Source organism: Anomaloglossus baeobatrachus, chromosome 4, assembly GCF_048569485.1.
Source record: "Anomaloglossus baeobatrachus isolate aAnoBae1 chromosome 4, aAnoBae1.hap1, whole genome shotgun sequence".
Lineage (NCBI taxonomy): Eukaryota > Metazoa > Chordata > Amphibia > Anura > Aromobatidae > Anomaloglossus > Anomaloglossus baeobatrachus.
This window is the reverse complement of record NC_134356.1, coordinates 504127731-504144766: the sequence shown is the minus strand read 5'-3', so window position 1 is coordinate 504144766 and position 17036 is coordinate 504127731. Positions and strand designations below refer to the sequence as shown.

Genomic DNA, 17036 nt, shown 5'->3' with positions numbered 1-17036 from the left:
TTCCTCTAGTAGTCCTCTAATGATAATCTACTGCTAATTAATCAGTGATTTTATCAAAACTACACTAAGCAGCCCAGTAAGTGACACATCGTTGAAATCAGGATCTCTGCCCCTATGTTATGCTCTCAGATTAGGTGGCAAAAACCTGGTGACAGATTCCCTTTAAGGTAACTGAGCCTTGAAAGCACCATTCTAGCATTTTTGTTTTAATAGCACTGCTTGAGTGGTGCTTTAAATGCAACTTCCCTGCCCCCTATATACACTCAGTTCCCAGCAGCTTCATCTTCTACCAGTGCTGCCCCTGTTGGTTTCTGGAATTTGTGATCTGCCAGCTGCTCTAGTGTATCATGGAGCCAGAGGTCACAACTTATACAATATATTTCTATCAGAGCCTTGTTCTGGCTCTCATAGATTTGTATTGGGAGCTTGTGACGTAACGTCTGACTCCCAGACAGTCAGAGGTTACGAGCACAAGGAGTCAGGGGACCGCAGTGACGCCAAAAAAGTTGGAAAACGCTGGAGGGCGAGCATAGGGCAGTGGGCTTACATTTAAAGCTCCACTCCAGAGCTAAAAAAAAATAAAAAAAAATGCTGGAGTGGTGCTTTAATCAATTAAAACCTCCTCACCTCCAACCAATTATCCCCTTTTCATGTTTTTTTTTGCTCCCTCTCTTCCGAGAGCCGTAACTTTTTTATTTTTCTCTCAATCTTGCCATATGAGGGCTTATTTTTTGCGGTACGAGTTGTATTTTTAAATAAAACCAGAAGTTGTACCATGTACTGGGAAACAGCAAAAAAATTCCAAGTGCGGAAAAATTGCAAGAAAAGTGTGATTGCATGATTGTTCTTTAGATATTTTATTCACAGTGTTCAATATATGGTAAAACTGATGTGTGGGTGTGATGCCTCAGGTCGGTACGAGTTTGTAGACACCAAACATGTATAGGTTTACTTTTATCTAAGGGGTTAAAAAAAATCAAAAGTTTGTCCAAAAAAAGTGGCGCACTTTTTGCACCATTTCCCACGACCCGCAGCGTTCTTGTTTTTCGTGATCTGTGGCTCAGTGACTGCTTATTTTCTGCATCTCGAGTTGAGATTTTTAATGGTACAATTTTTCCGCAGATGCTACTTTTTAATCGCCTGTTATTGCATTTTGCGTAAAATTTGTGGCGACCAAAAAAATGTAGTTTTGGCTTTTGGATTTTTTTTGCCGCTACGCCGTTTACTGCTCAGATGAATTGATTTTATAATTTGATATTTCGGGCAGTTCTGAACGCTGCAATACCAAATGTGTGTATATTGTTTTTAACCCTTTAATTTTCAATGGGGCGATTTGAACTTTTAGGTTTTTTTAAATTTGTTTTAATTTGACTAGATCCCCTAGGGGACAATAAGGATCAGCAGTCTGATCGCTCATTAATTTCTGTTGATCACAGCTACACAGCTGAGATCAGCAAAAATACTGACCTCTTGTAAAAGGCAGTACTCGGCAGGGAGCTACAGGAGTCATCACATGACCTTGTGCTACCATAACAACCATCGGCTCACAGTGATCACGACACAGTGCCGCTGATGGGGCCGGGTAAGTGAAGATTTACCGCAACCGGCATTTAAATGGTGATGTCACATTTTGACAGCGCCATTTAAGGCTTTGTGCGCACGTAAATGCTGAAATTTCTGTAGCGATTTGACAACACATGTGCGCTTCAAATCGCTGCAGAAACACTGCATAATGGATGCAGTGTTTCAGCAGAATAAATGCCGATTTTATGCGCTATGGATGCTGCCCCCACCATAGACAGAGTGGGAGCTGCATCCAGAATGCACGAAAAAAATTGACATGCTGCTTTTTTGAACGCACGGATTTGGGTCAAAATTTTAGCATCCAAATCGCTGCGTTCAAAAAAGCAACGTGCGGATGGATTATGCACAATCTACATAGATTGTGCTGGGTACGCCGGACACATGCATTTACACTGCAGTGCTAAACGCAGCGTAAATGCATGAATTTACGCAACGTGCGCACAAGCCCTTAGGCATTAACAGGCATGGGTGGAACGCGAATCCACTCATGCCTGCGAGGCACAAGTCAGCTGTACAAATCAGCTGACATGTGCGTGGATCCCAGCCAGTTGCCGGCAGCAGCCATCAGGGATTACACTTTGGTGGTTTGGGACATAATTAATAATTTTACTGCCACAGTTGTTAAAGGGAACCTGCCACCACTTTTTGGCGTATAAGCTGTGGCCACCACCATCAGGCTCTTATATACAGCATTCTAACATGTTGTATATAAGAGCCCAGGTCGCTGTGAAAACATAAAAAAATACTTTATAATACTTACCTAACGGTCACACGGTTGGCCATATGGGCGTCTCAGTTGTCAGCGCCACCTCTTTCGGCCATCTTCGTCCACTTTCTGAGCCTGTGTGCATGACGCGTCTACGTCATACACACTCGCCGGTCCTGTGCAGGCGCACTATAATACTTTGATCTGCCCTGCTCAGAGCAGATCAAAGTGCGCCTGCTCAGGACCTGAATGCCGGCAAGTGTGGATGACGTCGGACGCGTTATGCACCGCGGCTAGAGAAGGAGAACAAAGATGGCCAAAAGAGGCGGCGCTGGCACCGGAGACGCCCATAAGGCACACAGCCCGACCGTTAGGTAAGTATTATAATATGTTTTTTATTTTCTCACAGCGACCTGGGCTCTTATATACAGCATGTTAGAATGCTGTATATAAAAGAGCCCGGTGGTGGTGGCCGCAGCTTATACACCAAAAAAGTGGTGACAGGTTCCCTTTAAGGGGTTGAAATGCAAAAAGACTGAGCGTACATACAGCAGCACAGTTTTCTTTATTCCTTGCCGAATTATACCTGTCCTTTAAGGGTATGACCGCACTTGGCGTTTCAGCTGCTTTTTAGGTCCGTTTTGAACTGCAGCATTTTCATGCCAAAAGGCATGCGTTTTGATTTTCCAGCAAAGTCTATGGAAAATGGGGATTTCCTGACCGCACTTTGCGTTTTAAAACGCTGCGTTTAATTTGCATAATTTGTGGCAAAAACCATGTGTTCAAAGAAGCAGCATGTCAATTGTTTTTGCCATTTCTGCAGCGTTTTGCTAACATTGAAGTCAATGAGAAGTAGCAAAAAGCAACAAATATCAAAATTCCAGCGTTTTACCTGCTTTTTAGGTGCAGAAACAAGGTGTTTTTGACTTTAAAAACGCATGCTTTTCAGACATTAAAATAATGGAATAATACGTCCCTTTACACACACACACACACACATAGTCCCACAATTAAATTAGTGAAAATTATGATTTTATTGCTATTTTAGCATTAAATATTATAAAACCGCTATATTTTCATGAACTATAACTATTTACTTCATTAATCCAAAAATTATATGTTTTGCTTTTTTTTCTCTTTTATCATTCTGTTTGACTATTAATCTTTATTTAGCAGTGTCTGATGTTCAAAACGCGTCTGTCAAAACGCAGGTGAAAAAGCATGTAAAGAGCGCTGAAAAAGCATCTTAAACGCGGTAAATACGCATGCGTTTTTAGCGCTAAATTTCTGGAAAAGGCAACTTTGGCTAAATCAATTAAGGCAAAAACGTGCGTTCTGAACTGCAAGTAGGACGACGCAAAGTGCGGTCATAGCCTAAATGTATAGGTTTTTCGTCTGGGAGTGGAATGTTTGATAAATATTAGGTTTAAGGTCCCACTAATATAAGATACGCTTTCTTTGGGAGGATGGCCTCTGTCAAGATTACGATTGTGCCAAAATTTTTGTACTTATTAGAGACACTTCCTGTACCGATCCCTCGGTTGGTGATCCGGAGATTCCAGAGTTGGCTAAATGCATATATATGGGCATATAGATGTCATCGGATCACACAGTCAGTGCTGTTGGCCTCTAGAAAGATGGGTGGCTTGGCTTTCCCAGACATGTGGAAGTACTACATAGTCACACATTTAAGGCGTATTCCTGCCTGGCTGGGCCTGTCTTCGGTGGGTAAATGGATGGATGTGAAACGGACCTGGGTGGCCCCTGTTCATCCGGCTGCTTTGTTGTGGATGAACTCTCCGGGCACCCCTGATAGACTCCTGCTGAGACCTATGGCGTTCACCAGACATGTCTGGCAGCTGGCTATAAAATCTTTTCTGCTCATCTTGGCAAATTCCCTATTGATGCCATTCCTATATACTCCAGCTTTAAAGGATAGCATGGATAACAAGGTGATTGATCCATGGGTTTGTGCACGGCTTTTCCGATATATAGACATAATAGACCCACGCACATATACGATACTGCCCTTCTCGACATTACAGGAGAGATTTGGAATCCCTGGGGAGGCTTTTTATACTTATGCACGAATACGTCACCTGGCCATATCCACGATTAAATCCACTACTTTCCCTAAACACACCCCATTTGAGTGCATATGTAAGATAGGGGCTTCAACGAAGGGGCTAATCTCATGCTTATATAATACTAGAAGGTGGCCCGATTCTACGCATCGGGTATTCTAGAATTTACGTATTGTGAAGTTCATGTATGATTTTTGTTATATATATAGATGTTGTTGTGTGTACTTACCAAGTGTTTGTGTAGGGCGCTGTACATGTTCTGGGTGTTGTCTGGGTGTGGCAGGGGGTGAGAGCGGTGTTGTATGTGTGTTGCGTTGTTTGTGGAGCGCTGTGTGTCTGTAGCGTTGTGTGTTGGTGTTGCGCGGTTTGTGTGGGTGTGGTGTGTTTTGGGGGAGGTATGTTTTGTGCAATGTGTGTGTTGCGCGGTATGTGCGTATATTTATGTATGCCGCGGTGTTTGTGTGTTGGGTGTTGTGTGTGTGCAGCGTTGTCTGTGTGTGTGGGTGTCTGTGTAGGGCGGTGTTTGTGGTTCCCAGTGTGTGTGTGTGTGTGTGTGTGTGTGTGTGTGTGTGTGTGTGTGTGTGTGTGTGTGTGTACCTCCCATCGTGCTCCATCCCCCATGCTGCGCACCCCCCATCGTGCTCCATCCCCCATGCTGCGCACTCCCCATCGTGCTCCATCCGCCATGCTGCGCACTCCCAAACGTGCTCCATCCGCCATGCTGCACACTCCCAAACGTGCTGCATGCCCCATGCTGCACACTCCCAAACGTGCTGCATGCCCCATGCTGCACACTCCCAAACGTGCTCCATCCCCCATGCTGCGCATTCCCAAACGTGCTCCATCCGCCATGCTGTGCACTCCCAAACGTGCTCCATCCCCCATGCTGCGCACTCCCAAACGTGCTCCATCCCCCATGCTGCACCAGCATCAGCCTCTCTGCCCGCAGCATCAGCCTCTTTCCTCCCAGCATCAGCCTCTCTCCTCCCAGCATCAGCCTTTTCTGTCCCCAGCATCAGCCTCTCTCCTCCCAGCATCAGCCTTTTCTGTCCCCAGCATCAGCCTCTCTCCTCCCAGCCTACCCCAGCCTCCCCCAGCATCAGCCTCTCTTCTCTCAGCCTCCCCCTCCCAGCCTTCCCCAGGATCAGCCTCTCTCCTCCCAGCCTCCTCCAGCACGCCGTGCTCCTCTGCCGACACAGATCCGATCGCATACACACACACACACACCCCCGATCGCATACACTCACACACACCCGATCGCATACACTCACACACACCCGATTGCATACACTCACACACACACACATTGATGATATTGCACATACGCGCTCACACTCACAACATCCGGAGATACCACATGCTTCTGGCCATGTGATCCTCCGGCAGGTCCTGGAAGTTCACTGCACAGTATCGCCGCCGAGAAGCAAGCGATATCCCAGGATGTTGTGAGTGTGTGGATGCGATGTGATGTGTGTGTGAGGTGTGTGTGAGAGTGAGTGTAATCTGATGTGTGTGTGTGTGTGCGTGCGTGCGTGCGTGCGTGCGTATGTGTACAGTTAGGTCCAGAAATATTTGGACAGTGACACAATTTTCGCGAGTTGGGCTCTGCATGCCACCACATTGGATTTGAAATGAAACCTCTACAACAGAATTCAAGTGCAGATTGTAAAGTTTAATTTGAAGGTTTGAACAAAAATATCTGATAGAAATTGTAGGAATTGTACACATTTCTTTACAAACACTCCACATTTTAGGAGGTCAAAAGTAATTGGACAAATAAACCAAACCCAAACAAAATATTTTTATTTTCAATATTTTGTTGCGAATCCTTTGGAGGCAATCACTGCCTTAAGTCTGGAACCCATGGACATCACCAAACGCTGGGTTTCCTCCTTCTTAATGCTTTGCCAGGCCCTTAGGGTATGTGCGCACATTGCTTTTTACCTGCTTTTTTGCTGCTTTTTCTTCTGCGCTGTTTAATGCCAAAATGGATGTGTTCTTCTATTCAAGCAAAGTCTATGGGAATTTGGGTTTCTTGTTCACACTATGTTGTTCAAAATGCTGTCTTTTTGAGGCAGAACTTTGGTCAAAAACTCAGCTTTGCAGTGCAAAACCCAAATGGCAAAAACAATTGACATGTTGCTTCTTTGAAAAGCTGAGTTTTTGACCAAAGTTCTGCCTCAAAAAGACAGCATTTTGAACAACATAGTGTGAACAAGAAACCCAAATTCCCATAGACTTTGCTTGAATAGAAGAACACATCCATTTTGGCATTAAACAGCGCAGAAGAAAAAGCAGCAAAAAAGCAGGTAAAAAGCAACGTGCGCACATACCCTTACAGCCGCAGCCTTCAGGTCTTGCTTGTTTGTGGGTCTTTCCGTCTTAAGTCTGGATTTGAGCAAGTGAAATGCATGCTCAATTGGGTTAAGATCTGGTGATTGACTTGGCCATTGCAGAATGTTCCCCTTTTTTGCACTCATGAACTCCTGGGTAGCTTTGGCTGTATGCTTGGGGTCATTGTCCATCTGTACTATGAAGTGCCGTCCGATCAACTTTGCGGCATTTGGCTGAATCTGGGCTGAAAGTATATCCCTGTACACTTCAGAATTCATCCGGCTACTCTTGTCTGCTGTTATGTCATCAATAAACACAAGTGACCCAGTGCCATTGAAAGCCATGCATGCCCATGCCATCACGTTGCCTCCACCATGTTTTACAGAGGATGTGGTGTGCCTTGGATCATGTGCCGTTCCCTTTCTTCTCCAAACTTTTTTCTTCCCATCATTCTGGTACAGGTTGATCTTTGTCTCATCTGTCCATAGAATACTTTTCCAGAACTGAGCTGGCTTCATGAGGTGTTTTCAGCAAATTTAACTCTGGCCTGTCTATTTTTGGAATTGATGAATGGTTTGCATCTAGATGTGATCCCTTTGTATTTACTTTCATAGAGTCTTCTCTTTACTGTTGACTTAGAGACAGATACACCTACTTCACTGAGAGTGTTCTGGACTTCAGTTGATGTTGTGAACGGGTTCTTCTTCACCAAAGAAAGTATGCGGCGATCATCCACCACTGTTGTCATCCGTGGACGCCCAGGCCTTTTTGAGTTCCCAAGCTCACCAGTCAATTCCTTTTTTCTCAGAATGTACCCGACTGTTGATTTTGCTACTCCAAGCATGTCTGCTATCTCTCTGATGGATTTTTTCTTTTTTTTCAGCCTCAGGATGTTCTGCTTCACCTCAATTGAGAGTTCCTTAGACCGCATGTTGTCTGGTCACAGCAACAGCTTCCAAATGCAAAACCACACACCTGTAATCAACCCCAGACCTTTTAACTACTTCATTGATTACAGGTTAACGAGGGAGACACCTTCAGAGTTAATTGCAGCCCTTAGAGTCCCTTGTCCAATTACTTTTGGTCCCTTTAAAAAGAGGAGGCTATGCATTACAGAGCTATGATTCCTAAACCCTTTCTCCGATTTGGGAGTGAAAACTCTCATACTGCAGCTGGGAGTGTGCACTTTCAGCCCATATTATATATATAATTGTATTTCTGAACATGTTTTTGTAAACAGCTAAAATAACAAAACTTGTGTCACTGTCCAAATATTTCTGGACCTAACTGTATGTTCCGCTGCTGCAGGACCTTGATGCGCTGGTAACTATGCTACCATGGTTACCAGCGTATCCCGTCCCCCACTCGCACGGGAGCCCACACCAGCATACGGCGGCAACCCCAGCAATGCGAGGGTATGTGTCGGCTGGGTTGGCGGCGTACGCTGATGTGGGCTCCTGGGGGTACAGTACTCACCTGGGAGTCATGGCTCAGTGTCGGTCGGTTCGGGGAATGCGTGCGGGGGGCGAGGCCATAGCGAGCGTGCATTGCGTGAGGGGGGCGGGGGGAGAGTTGCCTGGGCGAGCCCAGCGGCCAATCAGCTTTGTGTCACCGTAAGGACACAATTTTGGAGCAAGACAGACAGACAGACAGACAGACAGACAGAATAAGGCAATTATATAGATGCTGACCTCGCATGTAGAGATACAACACTCATATATGACAAAATGGGAGACATATTTGGGGAGGGCGATATCGAGACCGATGTGGCAGGCTTTTTGGGATCGAATGGCAAAGACGTCTATATGCACCGCACGAAAAGAAAACCAATATAAGATTTTAATGCGTTGGTATCATATTCCAGAGGTGCTTTGTAAACTTTTCCCTAACACGTCAGACCAGTGTTGGAGATGCGTGAGAGATAAAGGATTGCTCACTCATATCTTTTGGGACTGTGAGGTTCTTGCTCCTTTCTGGAAAGGGGTGGAAAAATTGGTTCATGAGGTTTTGGGGTTTGAGGTTGCTCTAGACCCGTTCAGCTACCTTCTTAATGTACCGCCTTTAGGGGCCTCAAAAAACTCGACCAGGTTGCTCCTCGACATATGGAACTCGGCGAAGAGCTTGATAGCCTCGTTCTGGGAAAAAACCCTTTCCCCCTACCCTTCAAGATCTGGAACTACGAATACAAGAAACAAAGCGGATGGAGTACCTTACTGCTTGTATAAACAATCAGCTGGAAAGGTTTCAACAAATATGGATACCATGGGATCTTTTTATGGACGATCACAACTAGTTAGATTAAAAGATGAACGTATTTTTGTGATATATAGATGTCTCATGTGGCTCGTATGTTAAATGTCCCTTCCCGTCTTCCCTGTTCCCTCCTTTCCTTGTATCTCCCTCAGATTTCAAAACAATATCTGTCTATGCAATTGATTTTGATACTCACTTGAAAATCTTGTTAATAAATAAACAGTTCATAAAAAAAAATCAATAAGATACGCTTTGTCGCAGCTTAATGTGCACCAGGACTATTATTTTGTAAGTATATTCTATGCATGCAGAATGCGGCTGTGTTATTTGATTTGTATATTATGCAGTTATAGCAGCTTGCACATGTTCACACTTGCTGTAGCGGGATGACAGTCAGTTTTGGGGGGTATTTTTGTGTTGTAGTATGTTAGCATAACTCAGGCCACACGACATTAATGTCACACTAGTCACAGTGACCATGGTCGGGTTTAAATTCCCCCAGGATTGGGTTTTTAGTGACTGTGGTGTCACTTTACAATGATGCTCACTGCCATTATCGCTGTGCTGCTGTAGCTCATCAGTGTTTGTGCCTCCTAAGGAGAATTGTATACACTGCAATAATGATCAACACATATCTGGCTGCTGAGATAACACTGTGCCAAGTAGGATAGCTGACAAGACCTTCCTCCACCATTCTGCGCCTTGTCCCTCCATTATCCTGCGCCTTTGTCCCTCAGTCACCCCGACCCTTTGTCCCTCAGTCACCCCGACCCTTTGTCCCTCAGTCACCCCGACCCTTTGTCCCTCAGTCACCCCGACCCTTTGTCCCTCAGTCACCCCGACCCTTTGTCCCTCAGTCATCCCGACCCTTTGTCCCTCAGTCACCCCGACCCTTTGTCCCTCAGTCACCCCGACCCTTTGTCCCTCAGTCACCCCGACCCTTTGTCCCTCAGTCACCCCGACCCTTTGTCCCTCAGTCATCCCGACCCTTTGTCCCTCAGTCACCCCGACCCTTTGTCCCTCAGTCACCCCGACCCTTTGTCCCTCAGTCACCCCGACCCTTTGTCCCTCAGTCACCCCGACCCTTTGTCCCTCAGTCATCCCGACCCTTTGTCCCTCAGTCATCCCGACCCTTTGTCCCTCAGTCATCCCGACCCTTTGTCCCTCAGTCATCCCGACCCTTTGTCCCTCAGTCACCCCGACCCTTTGTCCCTCAGTCATCCCGACCCTTTGTCCCTCAGTCACCCCGACCCTTTGTCCCTCAGTCACCCCGACCCTTTGTCCCTCAGTCACCGCGACCCTTTGTCCCTCAGTCACCGCGACCCTTTGTCCCTCAGTCATCCCGACCCTTTGTCCTTCCAATTACCCTGCACCACGTCCCTCCGTTACCCTGCACCACGTCCCTCCGTTACCCTGCACCACGTCCCTCCGTTACCCTGCACCACGTCCCTCCGTTACCCTGCACCACGTCCCTCCGTTACCCTGCACCACGTCCCTCCGTTACCCTGCACGTCTCTCCGTTACCCTGCACCACGTCCCTCCGTTACCCTGCACCACGTCTCTCCGTTACCCTGCACCACGTCTCTCCGTTACCCTGCACCACGTCCTTCCATTACCCTGCACCACGTCCTTCCATTACCCTGCACCACGTCTCTCCGTTACCCTGCACCATGTCCCTCCGTTACCCTGCACCACGTCCCTCCGTTACCCTGCACCATGTCCCTCCGTTACCCTGCACCATGTCCCTCCATTACCCTGCACCACGTCCTTCCATTACCCTGCACCACGTCTCTCCGTTACCCTGCACCATGTCCCTCCGTTACCCTGCACCACGTCCCTCCGTTACCCTGCACCACGTCCCTCCGTTACCCTGCACCACGTCCCTCCATTACCCTGCACCATGTCCCTCCATTGTCCTGCACCATGTCCCTCCATTACCCTGCACCACGTCCCTCCATTGTCCTTCACCTTGTCCCTGCAGGTTACCTGTATCCCCAGTTACTGGCTCCCGTGCACGGCACACCTGAGACCCTCGGCTCAGGACCAGGCTGCGCAATGACTGGCGGCTACTTGTGCAGGTCACACACACAGGAAGAGGCCGCATGGGTTGCTGGGAGGAGTCTGCAGAGTGCAGTCTGCCGCGCTGGTGACGGTACCTGTGATGTCGGTGTACAGTCCGGGGACCATACACGGCAGCGCCGTATCCCGGTGACTTAATTACAGTCACGCAATGTTAATACGTTACAAACACATTTCCGCGGAACTCAAAGCGACAGCACACTGTGTCTTCTGTACCGAGGACACAATTAAGTGTGACACCAGCGAATGCAGGAAACTGTTGCCTATGGCAACCATAAACACCGCGGTGAGAGCCGGCTCCGGGACGCGCCGGTGAGAGCTCCGGTGAGTGCGAGCTCGGTGTATCACTGCACCCTGTGCTGGGGTCACTTCTATATAGCACTGCTTGGGAAACACCATGAATTTCTCTCATGTTTGGAGGTTTTTCTCTCTGTGTGGTCGCACGCTTTTTTTCAGACATGTTCTTTCCTTTACACAGAATTCTATTGAAAAAATATATAAAAAAAAAGTGCAGAAACTTGTAATTTTTTTTATCATAATGCAGGTATTATAGTTCATCATGTTATATTAATTGTGAATGTCTAGTGTGCAATAAGCAATTATATTGAGGCACCGTATTCGCCAGAAAAATGTCTATAAGAACTTTTATGGCCAAAAAGGTGTCACCTCTGGAAGATTTGTCATTTTAGGCATAGCTGTGTACCACCCCGGGGCTCGGCCGGCTGCCGAGCCGCTCGGATCCGTGCTCGTTGGTGGGTGGCTCGAGCTCCTCCCGGACCCGGGGGGTCACATCGCTCTGAAGGAATGCTGGCGCTACGTGAGGGGTGGTGTTCGGTGGGGAGGTTCACGGCCGGGGGCTGCGGTTGTTTGGGGGTTAAGTTCATGATGCCATTGTGGTGAATGTGGACACCACCGCTGCCGTTAACTAGGCTCCCGGGACGGTGTTGTGCAGCCTGGTGTTGACCCCTCCGTGGGCAGGGGGTGATGGCCCCGGGGCCCGGTGGTTGTGAGGTGCGGGCGGGATGCTGCGCGGCCCGAGGGCACTGTTGTACTCACTATGACAGATACACCGGAGTCTCTGGTAAACCAAAAGGATGGTGGTCGGTGCCCGCAGCCGGCTGCGCTTTGCCCCTTACTCAGGTTGGTGGTTCCCGCCTTTCTCCTGCACCTCTTTAGTAGAATGCTGACTTCCTTCGCTTCAGCGACGGGATTCCACTCCCCGGCTAGTGGATGTCGGGGAGCCCGTTTGCCCGTAGACGCTGGCCCGTGGGATCTCTCTGCCTGTACGGTGGCTTTCTATCCCCCTTGTTGGGCTGTTGCCTTCAGTCGGGACTTGGGTGGGAAAGAACCTAAGATCCAGACCCCAATCAGTGAATTCGACTCGGTCCAGTGGCTTCTGGGCCTCGTACTGGGTCTGAGTACCCCTCCTGGTGGTCCGGTTTCCGTTCGGTTCCCCGGTTCGATACCGGCGGGCTACTACCCTGTCCCGGTCCCTAACGGTTCCACCGGCTGTCTTCCCGGCTCCTGCAGGCGGCCACCACCGTCTGCACCCTGGCCACAGGGTATCCGGGCTCCTATCTAGATCCCTGACAAACATTATTACTTTCCAACTACTCTCCTCTCCTAACTGATCTGTTTGTGTTTTTCCCGCCTCAGGCTCTCCGAACTCCTCAGTGGGCGTGGCCAACTGCCTGGCTCCGCCCCAGGTGTGAACGTCAAGACCTGAGAGGGGTGACTCAGGGTTTTTAGGTTGGCTGCTGATACCTTTTTAGGGGTAGGGTGTTTTGTGCAAGGGCCTACCTGTGACTACCTGGCTAGTCCAGGGCGTTACAAAAGTATTTACAGTAACCAGGGGCTGGCAAACTCTTTCCTGGGGGCAATCACAAAGCAGTGGCCTCACGTTGTGGTGCCCACCTTTATCTGTCCGCAGGGACGTACATAGAAATCAAGGCAAGGGGCACCATAGTAGAATTTCTAATTGGGCCCCCGCTAAAAAAAAATAAATAAATATTCAGCTCGGTCATAGAAGAGCATATTTTACAACTTTACAGCACTTACCAAGTAATTTTCTTCCTATTGAAGCCCCTGGATTTCCCTTTCACTGCAGCCAAAAAGTGTGATGGTGCCGCACAAACACTGTATGATACCCCCACAGTGAATTCTCCCACAGTACCCTCCACAGGGGCGTAACCTGCAGCTTGGGGCCCCTGTGCAAGAAATTGTGCCTGGGCCCTCCTTATTTTATGGTGACAAAGCTGCTGTATTTTTTGCTTTATAAGACACACCCCAAATTTAGAGATAAAAAAAGGTAAAAAAAATGGGGTCCGTCATATACTCCGGTGTTGTCTCTCTGAGGGGGGCGGCCGCAGTGGTGAATTGGGGTCACAGGAGGCAGAGGCTGTGCTGTCAGTGGCGGCGGGTCAGTGGTGGCAGTGACAGCGGGTCGGTGGTAGCGGCGGATTAGTGGTGGAGCAGGCTGGTGCGGCGAGTGTCCCAGTCTGTCCGCGATCCCAGCTTCAAATAATGGCGCCTGGAGCGGCGCTTGCGCAGATGGAGCTCTCATCCAAGAGCTCTATCTACGCACCCGCTGACTCCCGGTGCCATCATTTGAAGCCGGGACCGCGGACAGACTGGGACACCCGCAACACGGCCACCGCAGTCCGCACAGCCACCCACCCGCCCTCACAAAGAGGCAGCTGGCCGCGGGGACAGAGAAGCACCTAACCGCCTGCTCGCACCAACGGGCACACAGAGCCTCACAGACAGCCCCCCCCCGTAAGCTATATTTGGATTTTAAGACACACCCCTCATTTTCCTCCCAAATTTTTGGGAGGAAAAGAGCGTCTCATAAACTGGAAAATATGGTGTAACTATATATATTACATATATATATTACATATTTATATATATATATATATATATATATATATGCATCGTGTTTTTCCAAAAATAAGACACTGTCTTATACTTTTTTTGCCCCCCAAAAAAGCACTAGGGCTTACTTTTGGGGGAGGTCTTATTTTTGGAGAAACATGGTTGGGGGTAAGTTTACCACCCCTAAAAAGACAAACCAACCCACTTCCCAGGATCGTCATACTTACCAGACCCGGATGTCTGCGTGGCTCCCAGATCCTCCCTCCAGTTGGTGCTGCACGCCGTCCTCTCCTCCTTCCCGCTGGCTGGCTGACTGACTGACTGACACTGACACACACACACACTCACATTCATTACATGCGGCGTTACAGAATACTTCTGGCTGCAGGGAATGATGGGAGGAAGTCATGTGTCCGGCCCGCAGGTCCTGTAAGCAAGCACTGCGGCAGGTCCTTGCGCTCCACTGCACTGCCTCCTAGGATTCTGCCAGCCAGAAGAAATCGGTGTCGCTGGATGTGGTGCGTGTGTGTGTGATATCGGATGTTTGTGTGTGAGATCGGATGTGTGTGTGTGAGATCGGATGTTTGTGGGTGTGAGATCACTTCAGGTCCTGCCGCTCGGCATCGAGTGAGTGTGATTGCGGGGTGCCCGCTTTCTATAATGAAGCGTCCTACAGTAGCTTTAACCCTTTTAGTTGCACGGACACTTCATTATTGAACCGCGACTAGGGCTTATTTTTGGGGGAGGGCTTATATTTAAGCCTTGCTCCGAAAATGTTGAAAATCCCTGCTAGGGCTTATTTTTGGGGGAGGGCTTATTTTTGGAAAAACACGGGGTATATATATATATATACATATATATATATGTGTCATATGAAAAAGTTTGGGCACCCCTATTAATGTTAACCTTTTTTCTTTATAACAATTTGGGTTTTTGCAACAGCTGTTTCAGTTTCATATATCTAATAACTGATGGACTCAGTAATATTTCTGGATTGAAATAAGGTTTATTGTACTAACAGAAAATGTGCAATCTGCATTTAAACAAAATTTGACTGGTGCAAAAGTGTGGGCACCCTTATCAATTTCTTGATTTGAACACTCCTAACTACGTTTTACTGACTTACTAAAGCACTAAATTGGTTTTGTAACCTCATTGAGCTTTGAACTTCATAGGTAGGTGTATCCAATCATGAGAAAAGGTATTTAAGGTGGCCACTTGCAAGTTGTTCTCCTATTTGAATCTCCTATGAATAGTGACATCATGAGCTTCTCAAAACAACTCTCAAATGATCTGAAAACAAAGATTATTCAACATAGTTGTTCAGGGGAAGGATACAAAAAGTTCTCTCAGAGATTTAAACTGTCCGTTTCCACTGTGAGGAACATAGTAAGGAAATGGAAGAACACAGGTACAGTTCTTGTTAAGCCCAGAAGTGGCAGGCCAAGAAAAATATGAGAAAGGCAGAGAAGAAGAATGGTGAGAACAGTCAAGGACAATCCACAGACCACCTCCAAAGACCTGCAGCATCATCTTGCTGCAGATGGTGTCAATGTGCATCGGTCAACAATACAGCGCACGTTGCACAAGGAGAAGCTGTATGGGAGAGTGATGCGAAAGAAGCCGTTTCTGCAAGCACGCCACAAACAGAGTCACCTGACGTATGCAAAAGCACATTTGGACAAGCCAGTTACATTTTGGAAGAAGATCCTATGGACTGATGAAACAAAGATTGAGTTGTTTGGTCATATAAAAAGGCATTATGCATGGAGGCAAAAAAACACGGCATTCCAAGAAAAGCACTTGCTACCCACAGTAAAATTTGGTGGAGGTTCCATCATGCTTTGGGGCTGTGTGGCCAATGCCGATACCGGGAATCTTGTTAAAGTTGAGGGTCGCATGGATTCAACTCAGTATCAGCAGATTCTTGACAATAATGTGCAAGAATCAGTGACGAAGTTGAAGTTACGCAGGGGATGGATATTTCAGCAAGACAATGATCCAAAACACCGCTCCAAATCTACTCAGGCATTCATGCAGAGTTCATACAATGTTCTGGAATGGCCATCCCAGTCCCCAGACCTGAATATCATTGAAAATCTCTGGGATGATTTGAAGCGTGCTGTCCCTGCTCGGCGACCATCAAACTTAACTGAACTGGAATTGTTTTGTAAACAGGAATGGTCAAATATACCTTCATCCAGGATCCAGGAACTCATTAAAAGCTACAGGAAGCAACTAGAGGCTGTTATTTTTGCAAAAGGAAGATCTACAAAATATTAATGTCACTTTTATGTTGAGGTGCCCATACTTTTGCACCGGTCAAATTTTGTTTAAATGCGGATTGCACATTTTCTGTTAGTACAATAAACCTCATTTCAATCCAGAAATATTACTCAGTCCATAAGTTATTAGATATATGAAACTGAAATAGCTGTTGCAAAACCCCACATTGTTATAAAGAAAAAAGGTTAACATTAATAGGGCTGCCCAAACTTTTTCATATGTCTATATATATATGTATATATATATAATATGTTATGATCCGGAACCATGGAAGACCACCATAAATCATTGGTAAAAGGTGACAAGAGCATTGGCAACTAATCTGCCCGCCATCCCCTTACTAACCATTAACACTAGAAGTAGCCGAGGGGTGAACTAACATCCTGTGCACCGCGAACCCGGCCGGAGAAGCTAGCTATCCTAAAGGAAGGAAAGATGAATAACTCTCTGCCGCAGAAAATAAATAAAGAATAGCAAGCCCCCCACATTCAAAGACTGCAGTGATATAGGAAAACACAATACACAGATAGATGATAGGATTAGCAAAAGGTGAGCCCTACTGACTAAATAGGACAGGATTGGAAAGGGACTGATGGTGGCCAGAGAAAAACCCTGCAAAAATCCAAAACCTGATAGTACAAAAAGCCCTCAGATCGCTAGATCTGAACTCCGTCCTATACCAGGCGCTCTTGTCATACCAATAAACAGAATGCAGGAACCATTACAAATTCAAGAAGCAACAAACACATGGACTTATAGGAGCAATACTCCAAACATAGCTGCAGGGAGCTTCCCAGCCAAGCAACCGAGAGGGAAGATCCCTGCATGCAAATAAA

General features: G+C 47.2%; 2 protein-coding genes across 4 annotated transcripts in view; one reads left to right on the top strand and one right to left on the bottom strand.

The window, feature by feature from the left end:
- The window catches only part of DTWD1 (DTW motif tRNA-uridine aminocarboxypropyltransferase 1), a 56819-nt gene extending 45599 nt beyond the window's left edge, over positions 1-11220 (bottom strand). For 2 of the 3 annotated variants that reach the window (XM_075345814.1, XM_075345812.1), the window contains exon 1: positions 10948-11068. The gene's annotated coding sequence lies outside the window, so the exon portion shown is untranslated. Of the gene's footprint in view, positions 1-10947; positions 11069-11117 lie in introns of those variants that run through there. The other variant, XM_075345813.1, reaches the window with a different exon arrangement.
- A 63-nt stretch (positions 11221-11283) lies between these two features.
- The window catches only part of FAM227B (family with sequence similarity 227 member B), a 756766-nt gene continuing 751013 nt past the window's right edge, over positions 11284-17036 (top strand). The window contains exon 1 of the mRNA XM_075345811.1: positions 11284-11364. Within this exon, the coding sequence (XP_075201926.1) occupies positions 11287-11364 (78 nt within the window). The 5' untranslated portion in view covers positions 11284-11286. The remainder of the gene's footprint in view (positions 11365-17036) is intronic.